Source organism: Rousettus aegyptiacus, unplaced genomic scaffold, assembly GCF_014176215.1.
Source record: "Rousettus aegyptiacus isolate mRouAeg1 unplaced genomic scaffold, mRouAeg1.p scaffold_m13_p_1, whole genome shotgun sequence".
Lineage (NCBI taxonomy): Eukaryota > Metazoa > Chordata > Mammalia > Chiroptera > Pteropodidae > Rousettus > Rousettus aegyptiacus.
The window spans coordinates 143,217,799-143,235,535 of record NW_023416284.1 but is presented as its reverse complement, the minus strand read 5'-3'; the positions used below and the strand labels follow the sequence as shown (position 1 = coordinate 143,235,535).

General features: G+C 36.4%; 1 protein-coding gene across 3 annotated transcripts in view; it reads left to right on the top strand.

Moving 5' to 3' along the window:
• The window catches only part of RTN4IP1 (reticulon 4 interacting protein 1), a 45,535-nt gene that overhangs the window by 120 nt on the left and 27,678 nt on the right, over positions 1-17,737 (top strand). The window contains exons 1-4 of one of the 3 annotated variants that reach the window (XM_016155742.2): positions 56-594; positions 5,184-5,335; positions 6,121-6,189; positions 7,089-7,213. In XM_016155742.2, coding sequence (XP_016011228.2) covers positions 321-594; positions 5,184-5,335; positions 6,121-6,189; positions 7,089-7,213 — 620 coding nt within the window. In that variant the 5' untranslated portion in view covers positions 56-320. Of the gene's footprint in view, positions 1-55; positions 595-833; positions 927-5,183; positions 5,336-6,120; positions 6,190-7,088; positions 7,214-17,737 lie in introns of those variants that run through there. The other 2 variants (XM_036220490.1, XM_016155743.2) reach the window with 2 other exon arrangements.

Below are 17,737 nucleotides of genomic sequence, written 5' to 3'. Positions count from 1 at the left end.
CAGAGACAGGGCAGACTTCTAGGGTTTTGTTTTTGTTTTCAAGGGGCGAGAAGGCGGAGGGGGTGTCAGGTGGGGAGGAGAATGGACAGAATACTGACCCGAACATTAATTGGAGCATTTCGGATGCCAAGTGCCCAATAATTTCTTCTCCTCCTTCCATCGTTTGCTCCACTAGGCTAACTTCATTTTTAAATTCTCAATTTTGAAATTGGCCACTGTGTCTGGCAGAATCTGACGGAATTCGGGGCGGGGGGCGGGGGAAGATTAATCCAATCCGAGTGCATTTTAATTAGGGCACGCAACTCAATCACACGTTTACGATGGAACTTCTGAAGACCTGTGTACTTAGAAGAAAGGCATGTACTATGGTTTGCTTCAGGAGAAGCCAAGTTGTACAAAAGCTTTCAGTTAGAAAGATTAGTACTACCTCTCCAAGGAACTCTGTCATGCCCGCTTGGGTGATAGATAAATACGGTCAGAATGAAGTGCTTCGATTTACCCAGGACATGATGATACCTATCATACACTATCCAAATGAAGTCATTATCAAAGTTCACGCCGCGAGTGTAAATCCTATAGATGTTAATATGAGAAGTAAGTTTTTTAAAGATTTGTTCGTTTTTTGCTTTTTTAGTGCCAGAGAATTTCATCAGCGAATCAGTTTTACAAAATCAATTATTTGACTACACTTCTTTGGTTAACAAAGGAATTGTTTAGGTTTTTGACAGTATCCCAGCAGGTATTTCCAAAATTTTTCAAATTGCAATGCCCAGGATACTTTAATCTTTTACAAAATATATGTTCGAATTGCTCCCATGCCTCCTTAGAGTGCAAATTGGGACTTGAGAGTTGTGTCCACAGCTAACTTTCTGGTATACTCTCCTGGGAATTTTGTGATAATCTGAAGTCCATCATGGGTTTTAGAGGTATGGTTATGTTTTTACATTAGTTGAGAATTTGCATTTTTATAGTTTTTTACTTTTCACTGTTTGCAGCTTTCTTTATTGGTCCAGAGGACAAAGCATCAGAACAGGATGCCACAGTGCTTTCCTCATTTCTGCTGTTGCATTCTGCCCTGGGCAGTTAAAATACACCTTTCTGTTTTGTTCCATCTTAATTTCTTCTGAGATATATTGACAGTATTATATTTCTTATATATAGTATGCAATTATTATAGTGCTAAAAAGACTACTGTTTGTGAATTACTTTAACTTTGGAAAATGACAAAAATATTGCTTATGGGAACTCATCTACATCTTCTGAAAAAGTCAAAAAACATCTCGGGTGCTTGGTTAGTTAATCTCAGTGTTCTAAGTAAGCTGCCATATGTGTTTTAATTTAATCACATGTCTGTGTTTTGAAGGCCTTGTGTGTAGACTAGAGTTCTACTTATCAAATTGCAAAAGGAGTTGTATGAGCTATGTGTGATGAAGTAAATTTCTTTGTTCAGACATCCAATTACAAAATTAAGGTTAACGATAGAATGAATTATGTAGTGGAATATATAAAAAAAAATAAAATGTTGGTACTTTGACTTTTCTTCCTCTTTGTTTCTAGGGTTTGTGTGATAAATTAGAACAGCAATTCTCAACTTTTTTTGACTTAAGCTCTCTTTACATTGTTAATTATTGGGGCTTTTGTTTATGTGAGTTATAGCTATGACTGTCTACTTTATTAGAAATTAGAACAGATATTTAAAAATACTTATTAATTCATTTCAAAATATAGTAAACTTTTGTGTTAACATTACAAAATTAAATCAGGATAAAAATATAAAATGACAAAAATAACAGGGACAACTACATATGTGAAGCACTGGAACAGGTAGTTAATAGAACATAGGATCTACCTTCAAAGTGCTTGTAATGAAAATAACTATTTGCCCAATAAGATAAAAAATACTGCTAAGAGTAGTATTGTTTACACTTTTAGGTATCTCTTTGCTTTCTGGCTTAATAAAATAACTGGATCTTCATGAATATATTTTTATGTTCAGTTATAATATGCGATTTGAAGTAAGTGAAGAAAACGTAGCCTAACAGGTAGTTGGGAAAGAAAGGAACTTTTAGACTGCTCAAAAAGATCTTGGGAACATAAAACCTTGGCAAACAGCTGGATTAGGGAAGTAAAGTCCAGTTTCACTGTCTTTAGGTCTTTTGACTCTAATTTTTAATGCTGCTGTTTTTAACTTAGTGAAATCCAGTAGCCACTAGTTGTCTAATATAGTAGCCACTAGTCACATGTGGCTTTTGAGCAACTGAAATATGGCTGGTCTGAATTGAGTTGTGCAGTTAGTGTAAAATACACCCTGGATTTCAAAGACAGAAAAAAAGAATATAAAATATCTCAATAATTTTATGTTGATTGCATAGCAATCTGATAATGTTTTGGATATAGTAAGTAAATATTAAAATTCATTTCATTGTTTCTTTGCTTTTTAAATGGCTATTAGAAAATTTTAAATTACATATGTGGCTTGCATAATATTTTTTTGGATAGTGCTGATAAGACAATGTGAAGAATATCTATTCCACATTTCTTTGTGGGAAAGGAGTTTGGTAAAGGACTTGGACTCAAATGGGTTTGTAGCTAGAAAGCTCTGTTAAGAAGGAATTGAAATGATTTACTATGAATGTCTCATGAAATCAACATTCGTATAGCACGTCCTCAAATACTGTTATTTCTTTCAGCACTGGTCCTTTATAACTGATAAAATGCACCAGGGACTTAACTCTTGTTTATATCAAACAGTCTATGGTAAAATTGTTTTTTTAATACATCATTTCACTTAGAGTTGCAGAAACGCATCCATGATGTTAAGTGAGGACATTGTATTTTTGTTTGCTTTGAAGTAATGATTGCTACTACTAGTTGGGCATGTTGTTTTATTCTATTTACCTTGATAATATAGTTTTTACACGATATGTCTTTAAGTAGTTGGTTTCTACCCAATGATTGGTGTGTTTTTTCATCTCTTTTGAGTATAAACTCTTTGAAGCTAGATCCCATACTCTGTCAACTACTACCTACCTATTTCACATATGTTGTTGTCATGTAGTCATTATTTGATATCAGTTTACATTTTCATTCTAACTTGAGATTACAAACTGAAATTAGCAGTATTTTGTTCATGAGTAATTTTTATATTTTGTTTCCATTTAGAACTGTTAACTTTTCATTTCTTTGAATGCACATGCATAAAATGTATTGTGTACATTTTAATTTCAGTAGAATGGCTGGATCTGAACTTTCTTTGCAGCTGTTTAATAATAAAATATTGTAACATTTAACTTTTATATATAGTATTCTTGATACATCTTAGTTTTTTAATGATTTGACTGGGTAATATTATTTGCAAGTTATCCTCTTTATTTCCTGCTTATGGATTGTTTTTTGAAAATGTGCGATTATCGTTGCAGAAGGTATCTGAAATGATAGCTTAGGGAAAAAATAATGAGATGATTATAAATTGTAGGATGTAGTTATTTCCTTTGACATGAAAGCAAGGACATATCTATTTTGAAAGGTGAAGGTAGGCTATTTTTCTGGAGATGGCCACTATTGTTGGACATAAAATCATAAATTATGTAAATGATAAAGAAATTAATAATTAAAAATATAGCGAACAGGGTCATACCAATAATTTTGTTTCTTTAGATGGGATCAAAGTCTTTGAAACTGATGACAGATTTATGATTTTCCAAGTCGTTCCAGCTCAATCAGTCAAACTGGCTACCTCTGACAATGAGATGAAGCTCCTGAGGGCTCCCATTCCTTTGTATGATCAAGCAGATTCTGTTACTACTAGCTGGTTTCTGGATTTGGGGCTAGTTTAGCTAGTACAGTGAGTCAGGGCTACTCAGTTGACCCATTAGTGTATCAGGGTAACCAAGAAAACTTTAAACAACCTTGCACTGCAGGCTCTGTACCTAGAGAGGACTGAATTCTTTTTGCAGCTCTGAAACAGCTGCTAAAATTTGACATGGCTAATTGCCCACTTCTTTTGCTTAAACCACATAGGAATTTCAGTGACTAATTGTTTAATTGTATTTTAGTGATGGAAAAGGAATGTAAGACAGGAAAAGTAAAACATGACTTTTGTATTACATGTGAAATTGTTTTTTCCTTCAATAGAGTACAACCCTAATTAGCCAGATGGCAAATGTGTAATATTGGCATGATGACCATCAGCTTCGATTTTCTGGTACTATCTCAACTTTCAAATGCTTTCTCCCATGTGTCTTGATTTTTTATTAGAAAAACAACTTCTGCAAGCTACTCACCTGTCAGCATCTCTTCCTATATCCTCTAGCTTCCCTCCTGCCTTGTAGACCATCCTTGTTCCCATCTAAGGCCACCCCTTCCACTTGGATTCTAGGTTCCATCCCCCCTCACCTGGGAGCAATATTTCAGCAACTCTCCTGCATCTTCAGTGTTTTCCCTTCTACTGGATCATTAGCATCTAGACTTGCTGTGATTTCTCTCTTCTTGGAGAAGAAAAAAATAACACTAAAAAATTCTCTCTCCATCTCAGTTGTTCCCCTCTAGCCAAAAATTATGATCAGAAGAATAGTTCAGTTCCCTTTAGCTGATATTTATGTAAATAGTCTTAAAAATAAATGGATATGTATAATAAAGCAATTAACCTGATTTAATGTATCAGAACAGACACAGCCAAGTGGTTCTTTTCTACTGGGGAATCTATGCACTTAATCCAACAGTGTTGTAGAAACATTTTTTGGTAGGTGGGGACCACTACTTATAGACCGGTGTTAGTGTCAAATTCTACCTCCACACCTTATTTGTTTATTAACTTCTTCACCAAATGACTTCGTTGTTTAGAAAGTTTATGAATGAATAAATTAACAAACTATCTTTAAAGAACAAAGTAAAACTGTACAAAAGAAAATACTGAAAGTTCTGAAGACAGTCTCAGAATTGGAATTGAACAATATTTTAAGCAATGGTAGCTTAAGTTTAACAAGTGATTATAATTTTCCAAATTTTTTGAAAGGAACAGTGCTCATTGTTTTCATGCTTTCCTGTGTGATTGTAAATATATAGTTGATTACTTTACAGTTTACATTTTGAGGACCTAGAATTATACCTGGCCTATATAACCCTGTAGTAGCTTTTAAATCATTCTATTCCTTTGGAAGAAACAGATAAATCGTATTTTATAGGTGGTTATGGAGCTGCAGCTCTAAATATGAAACGTGATCCTTTACATATAAAAACAAAAGGAGAAGAATTTCCTCTGACTCTGGGTCGGGATGTTTCTGGTGTAGTGATGGAATGTGGACTTGATGTAAAGTACTTCAAGCCCGGAGATGAGGTAGGTTATGAAATGCTGCTATTCCATTTCTAAATGTGCAAATTTCATTCTGCTTCTTTTGAAAGTATAGTCTGTATCATTGACCTTTTTTTTTTTCTTTCCATTGAATATACTGAGCTTTGGCTAGCATCTGTTCTTGGTTCTGTCAAATAGCTTGACTGTACTCAAGCTTCCTAAATCTAGTACTTAAGAATTGCAAGGCTTTAGAATATGTATAATTGGGACTATTTTTTTTTTTTTCTTGAAAGAGTCTTTAAATGACAATTCCTACCTTATGGGCTAAATAGTTTTAAAATAGCTTAAGTTTGGTATAATCACCTGTCACTTGTCACTTCAGATTTTTATACCAAGAAATTAAAGTGAGCTCATAATAATAACTAACTCTGTTCTGGTTGCTTTTCAAAAAATAACTCATTTAATCCATATGAGGTATGTTCCATTAGGACCAGTTTACAGTTGAGGAAACTATAAAGAGATCCCGTAGCTAATCAGTGGTAGAACCAGGATTCAAGCCCCAGAGACTGTTTTTACTGGTACTCTATGTAGTGTAAGAACAGCAGGATTTAGTGGCATCTGCTTCCAATGTGGCTTGACTTGAGACATTCAGAATCACGCTAAATAATACATTTATATCATGTGAAAATCACTCTTTTGCTTGGTGTATTGCTGACTTGTGCTTTTTTTTCACAGGATGGGTTATGTATTAGGGAATACCTCACACTTACCTTGGTTAAAAAAAGATCTGTTTCTAATGAAGTTTGTGTGTATGTGTGTGCTTGTTTCAGGTCTGGGCTGCAGTTCCTCCCTGGAAACAAGGCACTCTCTCAGAGTTTGTTGTAGTCAGTGGGAATGAGGTAACTCACCAATTCTGTGATACAGTACCATCAGAAAATATGATAAACAAAGACTGACAAATATCTCTGAAATAACTGGTTGTTTTTCAGATCGGGTACATGTTTAATGGGTAGTTTTGAAAGAGCTAAGCTAGAGAATAGGAATTTTTAAAAGATTAGAAAAGCATTTGCTGTCATTTAATAACACTGCCTGCCAAAGCAATGTCTTTGTCTTGTGAAGCAGGGATTTGGAATAAGATCTAGAAACCCTGCTGTGTTTCTTGGTTTTACCCAGTGTAAATAGTAGAAACCAAATATACCAAATGGACCGTACTGATTAATTATAAACAGAAGCACGGAAGTATCAAGCTGTTTCAAATAACTTTAAAAACGAGAGTCTAATCAAATACAGTCAGGAGGCCTGACAATTTGAATAGAGAGAAAGGGTTAACGTTGAGGAAAGGGCTATAGAAGGGAGGGCAGGAAGGGAAGGGGTATTACTGAGATTAGAGAAAGTCTGGAAAGATTACAGTAAATGGGGGTAAAGGAAACAGCTGATCTCAAAAACAAATTAGAATGTGTTTATGAGGGCTCCAGATTGATTTGGATTTATTTCTGAGTATAGTTAGGACTAATGGGATTATTGAATGTGATCTTTTTATAAAGAATTAAGCAGCTATGTCTGATAATGTTACCTATAAAACATCATTGAACCTTTGACCCTAGGAGTAGGTTGAGTCATTTGGAGAATACTCCTTATGGATAATCTTAAAGAAGGGTATATAATAAATACTGAGCCTGGCTTAATGTTATAGACTTATCTATGAAAATAGTTGAATTCCCTTAAAGGTAAATGTACTTAATCATGTTCATAGGTTTGCAAATTATTGCTTACTTTTGACTGTTGTCTTCAAATCTAGGTTTCTCACAAGCCCAAATCCCTCACTCATACTCAAGCTGCCTCTCTGCCATATGTGGCTCTCACAGCCTGGTCTGCCATAAACAAGGTTGGCGGCCTGAATGACAATAATTGCACAGGAAAACGGTGAGTATCAATGGTGGCATTTAAACCTGCCTTCTTTCCTTTTGTAAGATCCTTGCCATAGATTTATCGGAAGTATTGAAACTAGGATTGTATACATGAGCAGAGTTGTGGTAACATTTAAAACAATTTCCAAAGAACTCTATTTGTGTCAGTTTGTACTTTCTTAAGCGCATTCTATTGATTCTTAGTTCAATCAAATACGAATTTTAAATTAAAACATGTAGATGGACTTAAGGAGTCTGAACCTTCTAAAATAATGCAGAATTTTATATGTAACTCTCTGGCAAGAAGATCCATAGCTTCTATCAGATTCCTAAAAATGATTTAGAATCACCCATACAGTTTCTAAAGAATGATGTCAAAGTGCATGTTTTTTTTTTTTTTGTTCCTACCTCTACTAGGAGTTGCTCTCATAATTGCAGATTTCTATGAAAACCAGATATAAGTGAGACTGCTGAATATTCTTATTTCTGAGTATAGTTAGGACTATACTAACTATACTCAGAACACTGCTGAATATTCTTGAGTTCTCTTAGGTTCAATGCTTGGTATCCTTTAGGTCAGTTCTGGTGCTTCAAGGACTTGAATGTATGCTCATTTGAGTTAGCAGCACATTGCGTAGAAATGTCTTAGATGTACTCGAGTTCCTATCCAGACTCTGCTGCTTTCTAGCTGGGTGGCCCACTTGGTCACTTCTGTGAGTTTCGTTTAAGGGTTGAAGGAGATAACAAGGAAAACTAGTGGCACAGGCTGTGGCACATAGGAGGTACTCAATAAATGGTGGCTGCTGTTATTAACAATGAGATTGATCATATTCTTCGCATTTTAGAAAGTTGGCATCATAGGGAAACCTGATGATTTTATTTTTTGGTGAGAAAACTGGGTACTAAGAACCATTAAACAATCATGATAAGGAGAGAACTATAGGTCAAATTTTAATAAATTAAAATAACTTAATTTTTTGATTGCTAAGGATTGTGCAGGTAAGATAACTAATGTCTGCGTCATTCCATATTCCTGTTGTTGTGAAACATCGCAGTCTACATTTAATGTGTTGAGTTATAGAGCATTCGATTTCATGAAAGCTTAATAGCTGTATTTTTGAAAGCAGTGCGAAGGCTATTCATCTAATGAGGTGCTACCCTTTATTGTAGAATTCAAGGTAATGTTCATTCTAAAGGTCAGTCCTGTTTATTTTTTAAGCTTTGGGGCTTGTCTTTCTTGAAGTTGCCATTTTGGTCAAAGACTTTCTTTGAATTAAATTAGTTTGACCACAGAGATTTTTTTCTAATGGGTTGTCTTAGTTAATAACCTTGCAAAAATCTTATTCAGGAGTTTTAGACCTTTGTTATTATTGTAGGCTGTGTATTGACATTGATGCTTTATTGCTTTGTTTTTCCTTAAAATTGTTAGACTGTCTATGCCTGCATGAGTATATGTGCACTATGGTTAGAGAGCTGCTGGTTCAGGGCTCTCCAGGCATACTTTTTTTTAGTACCCTGAAGAATACAATTTAGAAACAGATCCTGCTTTCTCTCCTCAGATACATAGATGTGTGCCCCCCCCATTGTATTTTTGGCTTTTTGGCTTTTTGTATTTTCTTTGTTACTGTGCTATCTTCTGTTTAAGCAATAATGGCTCGGAACTGGGGAAGTCAAGCACTGGGTTCTATTCTCCGCTCTGCTACTAACTAATCAGGTGACCACATTCACGCCATTTATGGTCTCTGAAGTTTCCTCTTATGTACTGGGTGTAGGACAGTGTGGGTTGTTAGGAGAGCTTTTAGATGTGGGAATTTTTATACCTTATAAGGGAATTATATATTATACTGAGTTGGGTCTGTTCATTGATTTAGCCATATGTTAACCAGCCTGGAGCGAAATCCATTGTAAAGAGCTTCTCTCGCTCATGTCCTAGACTTCTGCCATGTTCTCATTTGTGTGGTTGCCATAGGGTGCTTTTGCTCCAAGAGGCAGTGAGAACTTACTTGGCCCTTGGTGCTCTAGGAAGTTTCTGTTTACTGAAATTCCTACACATAGGTGGTAATAATGGCCTGCTTTTCCAACTACTTATTTGCAAGAATCACATGAAAGATGTACCTTAAAATACTGTAAAAATTCTTTTACATGAAGAAATTACTACTATAGTGGAATTTTATTATACATAAACTCAAAGCTTTCAGTGTCCAAAGTGGCTTTTTTCAGTTTGACTGTTTAGTGTGATTGATGGAGCATGTTTTAGCTTCTTTAAACAATTATTCTTCTCCTGTTAGCTCTTGGCATTAAGGCACTCTTTAGTTTGCACAAAGCAGGGTCAGTGCTTGTTATCAAGGACTAATGGTCTGGTTTTCTAACCAGTTAGTTAAAAAATAAAAAAGGATGACAAAAAGGATGTCTTGGCACCTTGGAGGATTTTATAGGATTTTCTTAATAACAAACAGCTTTTTGAAATTAAGACAAAGCTTTCTAAGGGTTCGATAGTGTTTACCTTTTCCTTTTTTTGTAATGTAATTATATTTCTGTACAACTGAGCATCAGCAAACCAAGGGGATGATTTAATATTGATGTCATATGTAATTATCGCCCACAAAAAAAATTGGTATCACTAGAAAATGTCAGGTAAAATGATTTTATTCTTACCTCTCCATCCATAGTTTCTTCATGATTTATTCAGTAGAAACATATAGATAATTTAGGGCTCTAAAGATGAATAGGAGTTGTTTTTTTTTTTGGGAGTTGGCTTTATGACAGTAAAATTTTGTCATGTAAGGGTAAATTAGGTGTCTGGTTAATATTATTTATAGAATTGGGCTCAAATGTAAAAACCTTGGATTTACTGTCCCCACCAGTATGCTTATATTGGTAATTTCAACACCTTCCTTCTTTCAGATGCCTTCACCTGCCTTCTTCACCCAAGCACCCGCTTATTTCTCCCCTCTCCATTTGGGTTGTATAATTAGAGGTGTAAGGGGAGTAGAAAGAAACCGCTGCAGTTTACTTGCTTAAAGAAATCATGGGGTTGGAAAGAAGAGGAGAGGGTGAATGGAGGCTCTGACCTGGCCAGTGTGATGCAAAGGGGTCTGGCTTCCACTCCTGGATTGATTTTCCTGGACGCTCTAAGAGAGCTCAGTTAAAGGAAGTAGTAGAAAACTGTTTCCTGGCAATTTGTGTTTTACAGATTAGTTTTCTAGGTGACTAGGGTAACTATTTTGTGGAGTTTCGAAGTTATTTACTCCTCAGTGCACTGTAATTAGCTTCCAGTCTTGCCATTCAACTACAGCTGTTATCACCAGGGTCATAGCTGACTAAGTAGCCCAATGAGTACTTTTCATTCAGTTCTTTTAATTTGGCCTGCCCGAAGTATCTTGCACTGTTGACTACTTCCTTAATATTCACTTTTTCCATGGTTTCAGGGACACCAGACTCTTTTAGTTTTCTTCTTGCCTTTTTGACCAGTTCTTGTCATTTTTAAAGGCTCTTTTTCTTCCTCCAGCCGTATACCTGTTACTCTCTCCGCAGTGTCATACTCCGTCATTCCTCTCTGTCTTCCAGGGTTATCTCATCTATTCTCAGCTTCTGTTTCTATTTTGGTAATTTCCAAATCTATGTTTCTAACCCTGAACCTCTCTCCTGAGTTGTAGTTAGATGCATCCTTTGTATCTGAAACTCAAGTTGTACAAATCAAGACTTACTACCACCCTGACTCTTCCTCTAGATTCCTAGAGTCAGTTAACGATGATTTACCTTGAGCCAAAACCTGATAATCTTTCCCAAATCCTGCTCCTTCTTATTTCACTGTACAACATCATTGTTCGTGTCATGTAAAATTTAGGTTCGTTGTTGCATTTGAAAAAATGTCTTCCAAGTTTCTTTAATATATAAACTAAGATTGCAAGGCACTTAAAGGTTTTCTTGTTTGATGAGTAAACCCAAAAAACTTTTGCATCTTAATTGACAACCCTCATTAAGTAGTTTGTTGTTGATGTCTTCCCTATAGAGATGTGAAATGACAAAAATTACACAATTTAGTAACTAGTTTGATGTCCTTTATTTAAGGGAAAATGATCTGTGGTTTGGGGGAGTACAATGCCTCACAAGCAGTAGAGCATGCTTCCTGAGGGGTTTCGGACAAGAACAGGTTTTACAGAATATTGGAAGAGGCAGCATGGAAACAGGGCATGATTGATAACGAGGTCAGTGATTTCCTTATAAAGCTAGTGGGTTCTATTTTCTAGGATAATGTAAGCTAGTGGAAGCTGAGTTGGAAGATTGTGATTTGTGTTAGATTTCCTTTACGGTGAGGCATCTCCTATAAGTGCAGGCTGACTTAGTTTTAGATTTGTGATGTGGGCTGAGCCACTGGGGCAGCATCCATTTTGTGGGTCCTGTTGCATGAATTAACTTTATAAGTGGTGTATTTTAAGTTTTTACATGTCTTTTAATTGGAAGAATTTTCTACAGACTCACTTCTGGTTCTGTACATCTCAAACCTTGTTTAACCATGTTTCTTCTTTATTATTCTCATAATCCAGTGCCAGGTACTATGATACTCAATCTTATAATAAAATTTCACGATGCCTTATAATGTTGTCATTTGTTACATTGCCACAGCCAAGAGCTTCAAAGGGTAGAGGAAAAAGATATTTCCCCTCCCCTGCAGAGCCAATGAAGCTTAAGCTTGAGGCCCTTCACTTACACAAGGCCCTGATAGGAGCCCTGGTGATGTATTTGCATGGACATATTAGTGGGAAGTAGGAATATTCCTGGAAGGCATTGTAGGAGAGAAGAAACTTCTGGCTGATCTAATTATCAAATTGACATGAGACATTAATAAGAGAAAATAAGCAAATTATAATTGTGCTTACATATGGGAACCCCTGCATACATGATAGAGTCAGAGACAGAAAGGGAAAATATGGCATCCTGAGCTAAGGGATGAAGTCAGACACCTGGAGCTTCAGAAGGAAGCAAGGTCATTTGCAGGATGATAAAAAGAGCAGATGTTCAGTAATTAGAAATTTTCCCCCCCTATAGATAGGTCATAAAAAGTTATTTCTGGTGATAACTCATGGGCAAGTCCGCTAATTTAAATTCTTTGAAGAAAAATTTTCTTGTGACCTGCGGGATCGCGATTGCCTTCAGCTCAAAATAATCCACATGCCAAAGCTGCACATCTTGGGGAGGCCTGTTCTGAACTCCTTCAGCATTCTTAAATCGGGACAGTCTGTAATAACTACTCAGAAATTACATGAACCACATCAGTATATCCCACTAAACCAAAACAAATGTATTTTTAAATCAACTTTCCTTCAGCCAAATCTAGTGTCACCTGACAAGAGGGAAGGTATAATGGAGTGCAGAAGTGGAAGGAGCACTTTTAATTGATTGTGGTTACTAGGGGAGGAAAAAGAATTTTTCTTCTCCCCTTCCAAGTTCTCTGCTGAGACCTCTGTAATAAAAAACAAAACAAAACAAAACAAAACCCAACAAAAAAGATTAAGAAGAGAAAAAACAAAAGTAAGTTTATTAACATGTATACCTCACATATACATGGGAGATACCCCAGGGAAAAGGGAGTAACTCAAAAAAGATAGTTTAGAATCCAGACTAAATTACCACCTTCAGCTAAAGACAAAAGAGGCAAACACTTAAGGAAGGCCAGTTGTGGAGAAGTTACCTGGAGAAGCAAGAGTAAAATTTGTTATGCAGAATTAAGTCTTTGCCTTCCCTGCTGATAAGGGTCTAAAGTTATCTCCAGGGATTAACCTGTGCCCATCCTGGTAGAGCAAAGAAGAGGTAAATTTATGTCTTGCTTTTAGGCAAATAGGGGGAGTACAGAGAGCTTTCTTATTTCTACTTACTCTCAGTTGCCTTCAGCTCAAATTATCCTTATGCCAAAGTGATATATTTTGGGGTGGTATAGTCTGCTACCCTTCATTTGCATATCTTTTGAAAATTTTACAAAGACATATTTCCATGCAAATATATTGCTGGGGCTCCTTTCAGTAAAAGTCTAAGTAAAAGGCCAGAGCTTAAACTTTATTGGCTCTATAGGGGAAGCAAATATCTTTTTCTTCTACTTTTTGAAGTTTTTGGCTGGGGATCCTGTAACAAATGACAAATTACTAAAAGAAAAGGACACAAATGCATGTATTATAACTTTTATGTGACATGGGAGCCTTCATAAGGAAATGAAGGCCCGAAGAAGTAGTTAAATCTTCATGTTTTTATGCTGCATTTGATGAAGAATGGAGAGTTGTGAAAAAATGTGATAGGACAAAGGGTATAAGCCAAGTGTTAAGTAAAGTGGGGAAACAAGCAAGCCCTCTTCATTCTTATTCCTCTCTGCACTTTTCCATCTTGGCGATAAGGAAGGATGCTTCCTCCTAGGGAGGACACCTCTTATGAGGATTTTATGACCAGCTTCTGGGGAGAAGGTCCGAGAGTCCTTCCTACATATGTAATTTCTTAAATTTCTTCAGTTTAAAATACTTCGTTTGTCAAGGTACCATCTTTTGAGGTAACATTTCCTGAACCCCATCAACTCCATGGTAAATCCTTCTCTGACCATGCTCCTGCTTTTTCCGTCCAGTTGTTGCCATTAAAAGGAGCCTTTCCTCTGTCTTTTTTCCTTCCCTCTGTTCTGCACCACATTAAAGGAACTAGTGACTTTGGGTGGTTCCCACTTCCTATCCCATTGGGGAGATGTGTTCTCAGTACCCCGGGTTGAAATTCTGAATACATCTCTCACAGAACCATTTTTATACTGTGTATGAGGTCCTTGGTCCATTATGGGTTAACCAAACCTTTTTAAACAGCTACCCTGGGCACCTTGCCAAGATGTGTAAATAGCTTTATTTTTGTGGGAAAATGTGTTTAAATTTCCAAACAACTAATTCATACATGAACTCTTCTGTAAATTGGGGAATGTCTGCAAGAATTACTAAGGCTTAAAAGAAGGGGACACACAAATCCAGGCTGTCTTGGTCATATTTGGTTGATTTGTTTTGTAACTATATTATACTTAGATTGTTTCTCACTTTAGGGAGTAAACTTTGCATATTGTGATACATTTTCCTATCTTTTACCCATCTTCCTCCCAGATTTAAAAGTAGTGTGTGAAACTGAAAATTGAGATTATACATTTTCAGCCTCATCTTTATTTTTCAAAGACCAGCTGTTTCTAATGATGGAGGATTCAGTCATATTTAAATCATCTTCATTCCTGAACATTAGGTCTTAATAAAGGGCACACTAATGATGCAGCTGTTTTCCGGCCTCCCCCAGCCCCCGCAACAAGTATGTGGTCTGGGGGTTCATAAAGGGCATTTACTTCTATGTTAGAAAGGTGGAGGAACTAAATATAAGCTTAAATTAGATTGAAAATGCCAGTTCTTTCTTTTTCATTGACTCCTAGAGTGTACCTCTGTAGTTATCATTTCATAGATGATAAATCTGAGGCCTAGAAATTCAGTTAATGGGAGAGCTGGGATTAGAACCCAGGTCTCTAGATACCCAGCCTGGGCATTCAGAGATTTCTGAGGCTAAGCCAGGGTATAGAAATTTGAAAGATGATTTTCTACTTTTGGATCTCTTGCTATATTGCAGTGTGTTTCATATATTTTTTTTATTTATAAGGTAACTAGGATGTCAGTGCCTTGCCTTATAAGATTATAATATAATATAAGATTGTAGAGGACATAGGGGCCTGAATTCTAAATAAAAAGTAACTCAGTCATAGGGAAAAACAACAACAACAACAACAACATTGCTTTAGTACCTTAATGTATTTTAGGGAGAATTCAGAGATTGGGCAGGAATGACATAAAATTAGAGTTTAGGGTTTAAGAATACATAACCAGCATAATAGTTTATCATACTTTCTCCCATACTTTATATATCTGCCACAGTGCAGTTCCCACTAAATTAAAAAAAAGTGCTGTATATGTGGACTTAGGACGTAAAAGAGGAATGCGATTAAAACTCTTGGCAATTTTGAATTATAGTGCTTTTTGCAAATAGTGTATTTCTTGGGCACTTGCTCTGTATAAACCAATAAAAAATACAATAAGCAATACAATAAGCAATACAAATAGTAAAGAAAGGTGTGCTGCTGTACTATTTCCTTACTATAGTAAATAGGCTGCTACTTCAATGAGGCTTGAATATATATTATGACCATTATAGCAATTGGGTAGGAAGTATTCCCACTGTATAGAACATAAGTGAAGTGCTGCTGGAGGTAGTAAGCACAGCAGTATTCTCCCTTTGTAGTGAAAGTGCTTTGAAGAGTACAAGAGGAATAGTTAGTTCAGCCACAGGATTTCAAACCATAGAGGACCAGCCAACTTAGTGCTACTTGAAAATTTATTTTGCCTGCTGTCCCTTTGTGGAACTTTCTTTGAAGAAAAGTACAGGCCCAGATTGAACCTGCACAAAACATGGAATTTGCAGGATCAGGGAATGAATGATATGTCCCCAGGGCTTCTTTATAAGATGACTAGCAGTGTGTAGCACTTTACTGGGCTTGCTTCTTGCCTGTTTTTGCACTTGGGGGCGCCATCAAGTGACAGCATCAGGAACTGAAGCTGCTAAAGCAGAACCACTCCCTCTTCTGCCAAAGCACTGCTGAGAAACACAGTTTTGCTTTTTTATTTGGAGGAATGAGGCTGCTTTGGGTCAGGGGTTATGGAGAAGTGATGACTGACAATAATGAGGTCAGAGATGTGTCTGGCAGTTGGATCCTTAAGCAGTCGTTATATTTGGCATCCTCTTAAATCCAGCATTCTTAGGGAGAAAATTAGTATTTAATTTCAAACTTATCTTTACTGGAAAAAACTTTAATACAGTATTTCAGATAGCTAGGTGATTTCTTAATTTAGGGTAATAGCAATTGTTGCCTCAGCTGTAGGATATAATGCTGATTTAGATGATTTTTAAAGTCAAGCAACGTTGATCAGTTATCTGCGCATTCAGGGTAATATGCCCAGTGCTGGATATAATGTGAGGTCTCCGGGTAACAAGCGTGTGAATGAAAGGTAACAATGCGACAGATGCTAAATGTGTGGTGTGGATATTGGGTTTGGGGCTATCTCAAGGGTATTGTGCAGGAAAACTGTGACTTGAGCCTTCCGGAGAAGAGAAACCTTAGCAAGTTGTGAAAGGATTTAAGACCCTGAAGAATGGACCACTGTGCGTGGGACTTGGAGCTAAGAGATGAAGGGCTGGAGTGGCTGAGAGTTCTGCTCAGGAAATAATGGGGAGGGTCAGAATTAATATAAAGTTAAATTGCGAAAACTTAAATGAGAATTTTACTAGTTACCTTTCTATAAGAATTGACCAAAGTAAGAGGGTAAACTACTCCATGGATGAATTGATCTTTGGTGTATCTGTGAGGCAGTTTTAATGCCGCCCCCCTCTCCACCCCTCGCCATTTAGGAAGTATGAAAGCTCTTAATTGTGTGACTTAAAGGATTTTGGAGGAGTTGATCTTTAAAGTTTATTCTATTCACACTTTATAATTTCTGTGAAAGTAAGTGTAACTCTTCTAGAAGGAACAAATTTACAGGGAGACTTATTTTAATTACATTTAATGGGATTAATTTCAAAGTGAACAGCTGGCCCAAAAATTTTACTAGTAATTTTTAAGATCTAAGAGGTGACAACCAGCTTTCTATGATTTAAATAAGAGAGAAAAAAAGTAAAATGAAACTAGAGTTAAGATAGTAGACAACATACATGTTTCAAGATACTTGCTACTATACTTTCTAGCAGCCAAGTTAAAGAGGGACCCACAACCTCTCAGTTGCACAATTTGCAGTGACAGATAAATAGAAACACAGCTACTCCCACCCCTTAATCTTCAGAAAAATGTCCCTCTGTAGGCACTCAGAAAGAGAATTCTCATTAAGAATTTTCTCAATAATACCTCCTTAGTTAGTGTACTGTCAGATATCAAACAGTCACTCTAATGTACCTCATCCAAGATTGGTAGCATAACACCAAAGTGCATTTCAGTATAATATCTGGGGACCTGAAACAGTGCAGACCAAGGAAGGCAATTCTAGCTTAAGTCAAGAATAAAATGTTAGAGTATGTAAAACAGTGACTGGGGAGTCTCTTTTGGGTCTCACATTTCTTTGGGAAGTTGATAATATATCTGGATCCCTCTCTTCCCCAGTGTACACATACATAATCATGTCACATAATCATGTCACTCATTCATAAACTGCCAGCTGCACACCCTTGGTCTAGATTGGCAGGAGGGCTACAGTAATTAAACATGGTAAAAACCTGGAGTACACGGATGTTTGTGCTGATATGACAGATTCATCTGCTTTAACAGGAAGCCAACTTGAGTCTAAGATTGATTTCCATTTATGAAAGTCAATGAACTTGATGGGACATGTCTGAACGAAAGACGTTTATTTCACTTTGACAGGAATGTGGTCAGGAATGTGATTTTTCTTAGATAGCATCTGAATCTACCCTAACACACTAAAAAGGATCCCAAAGCTTTCATGAT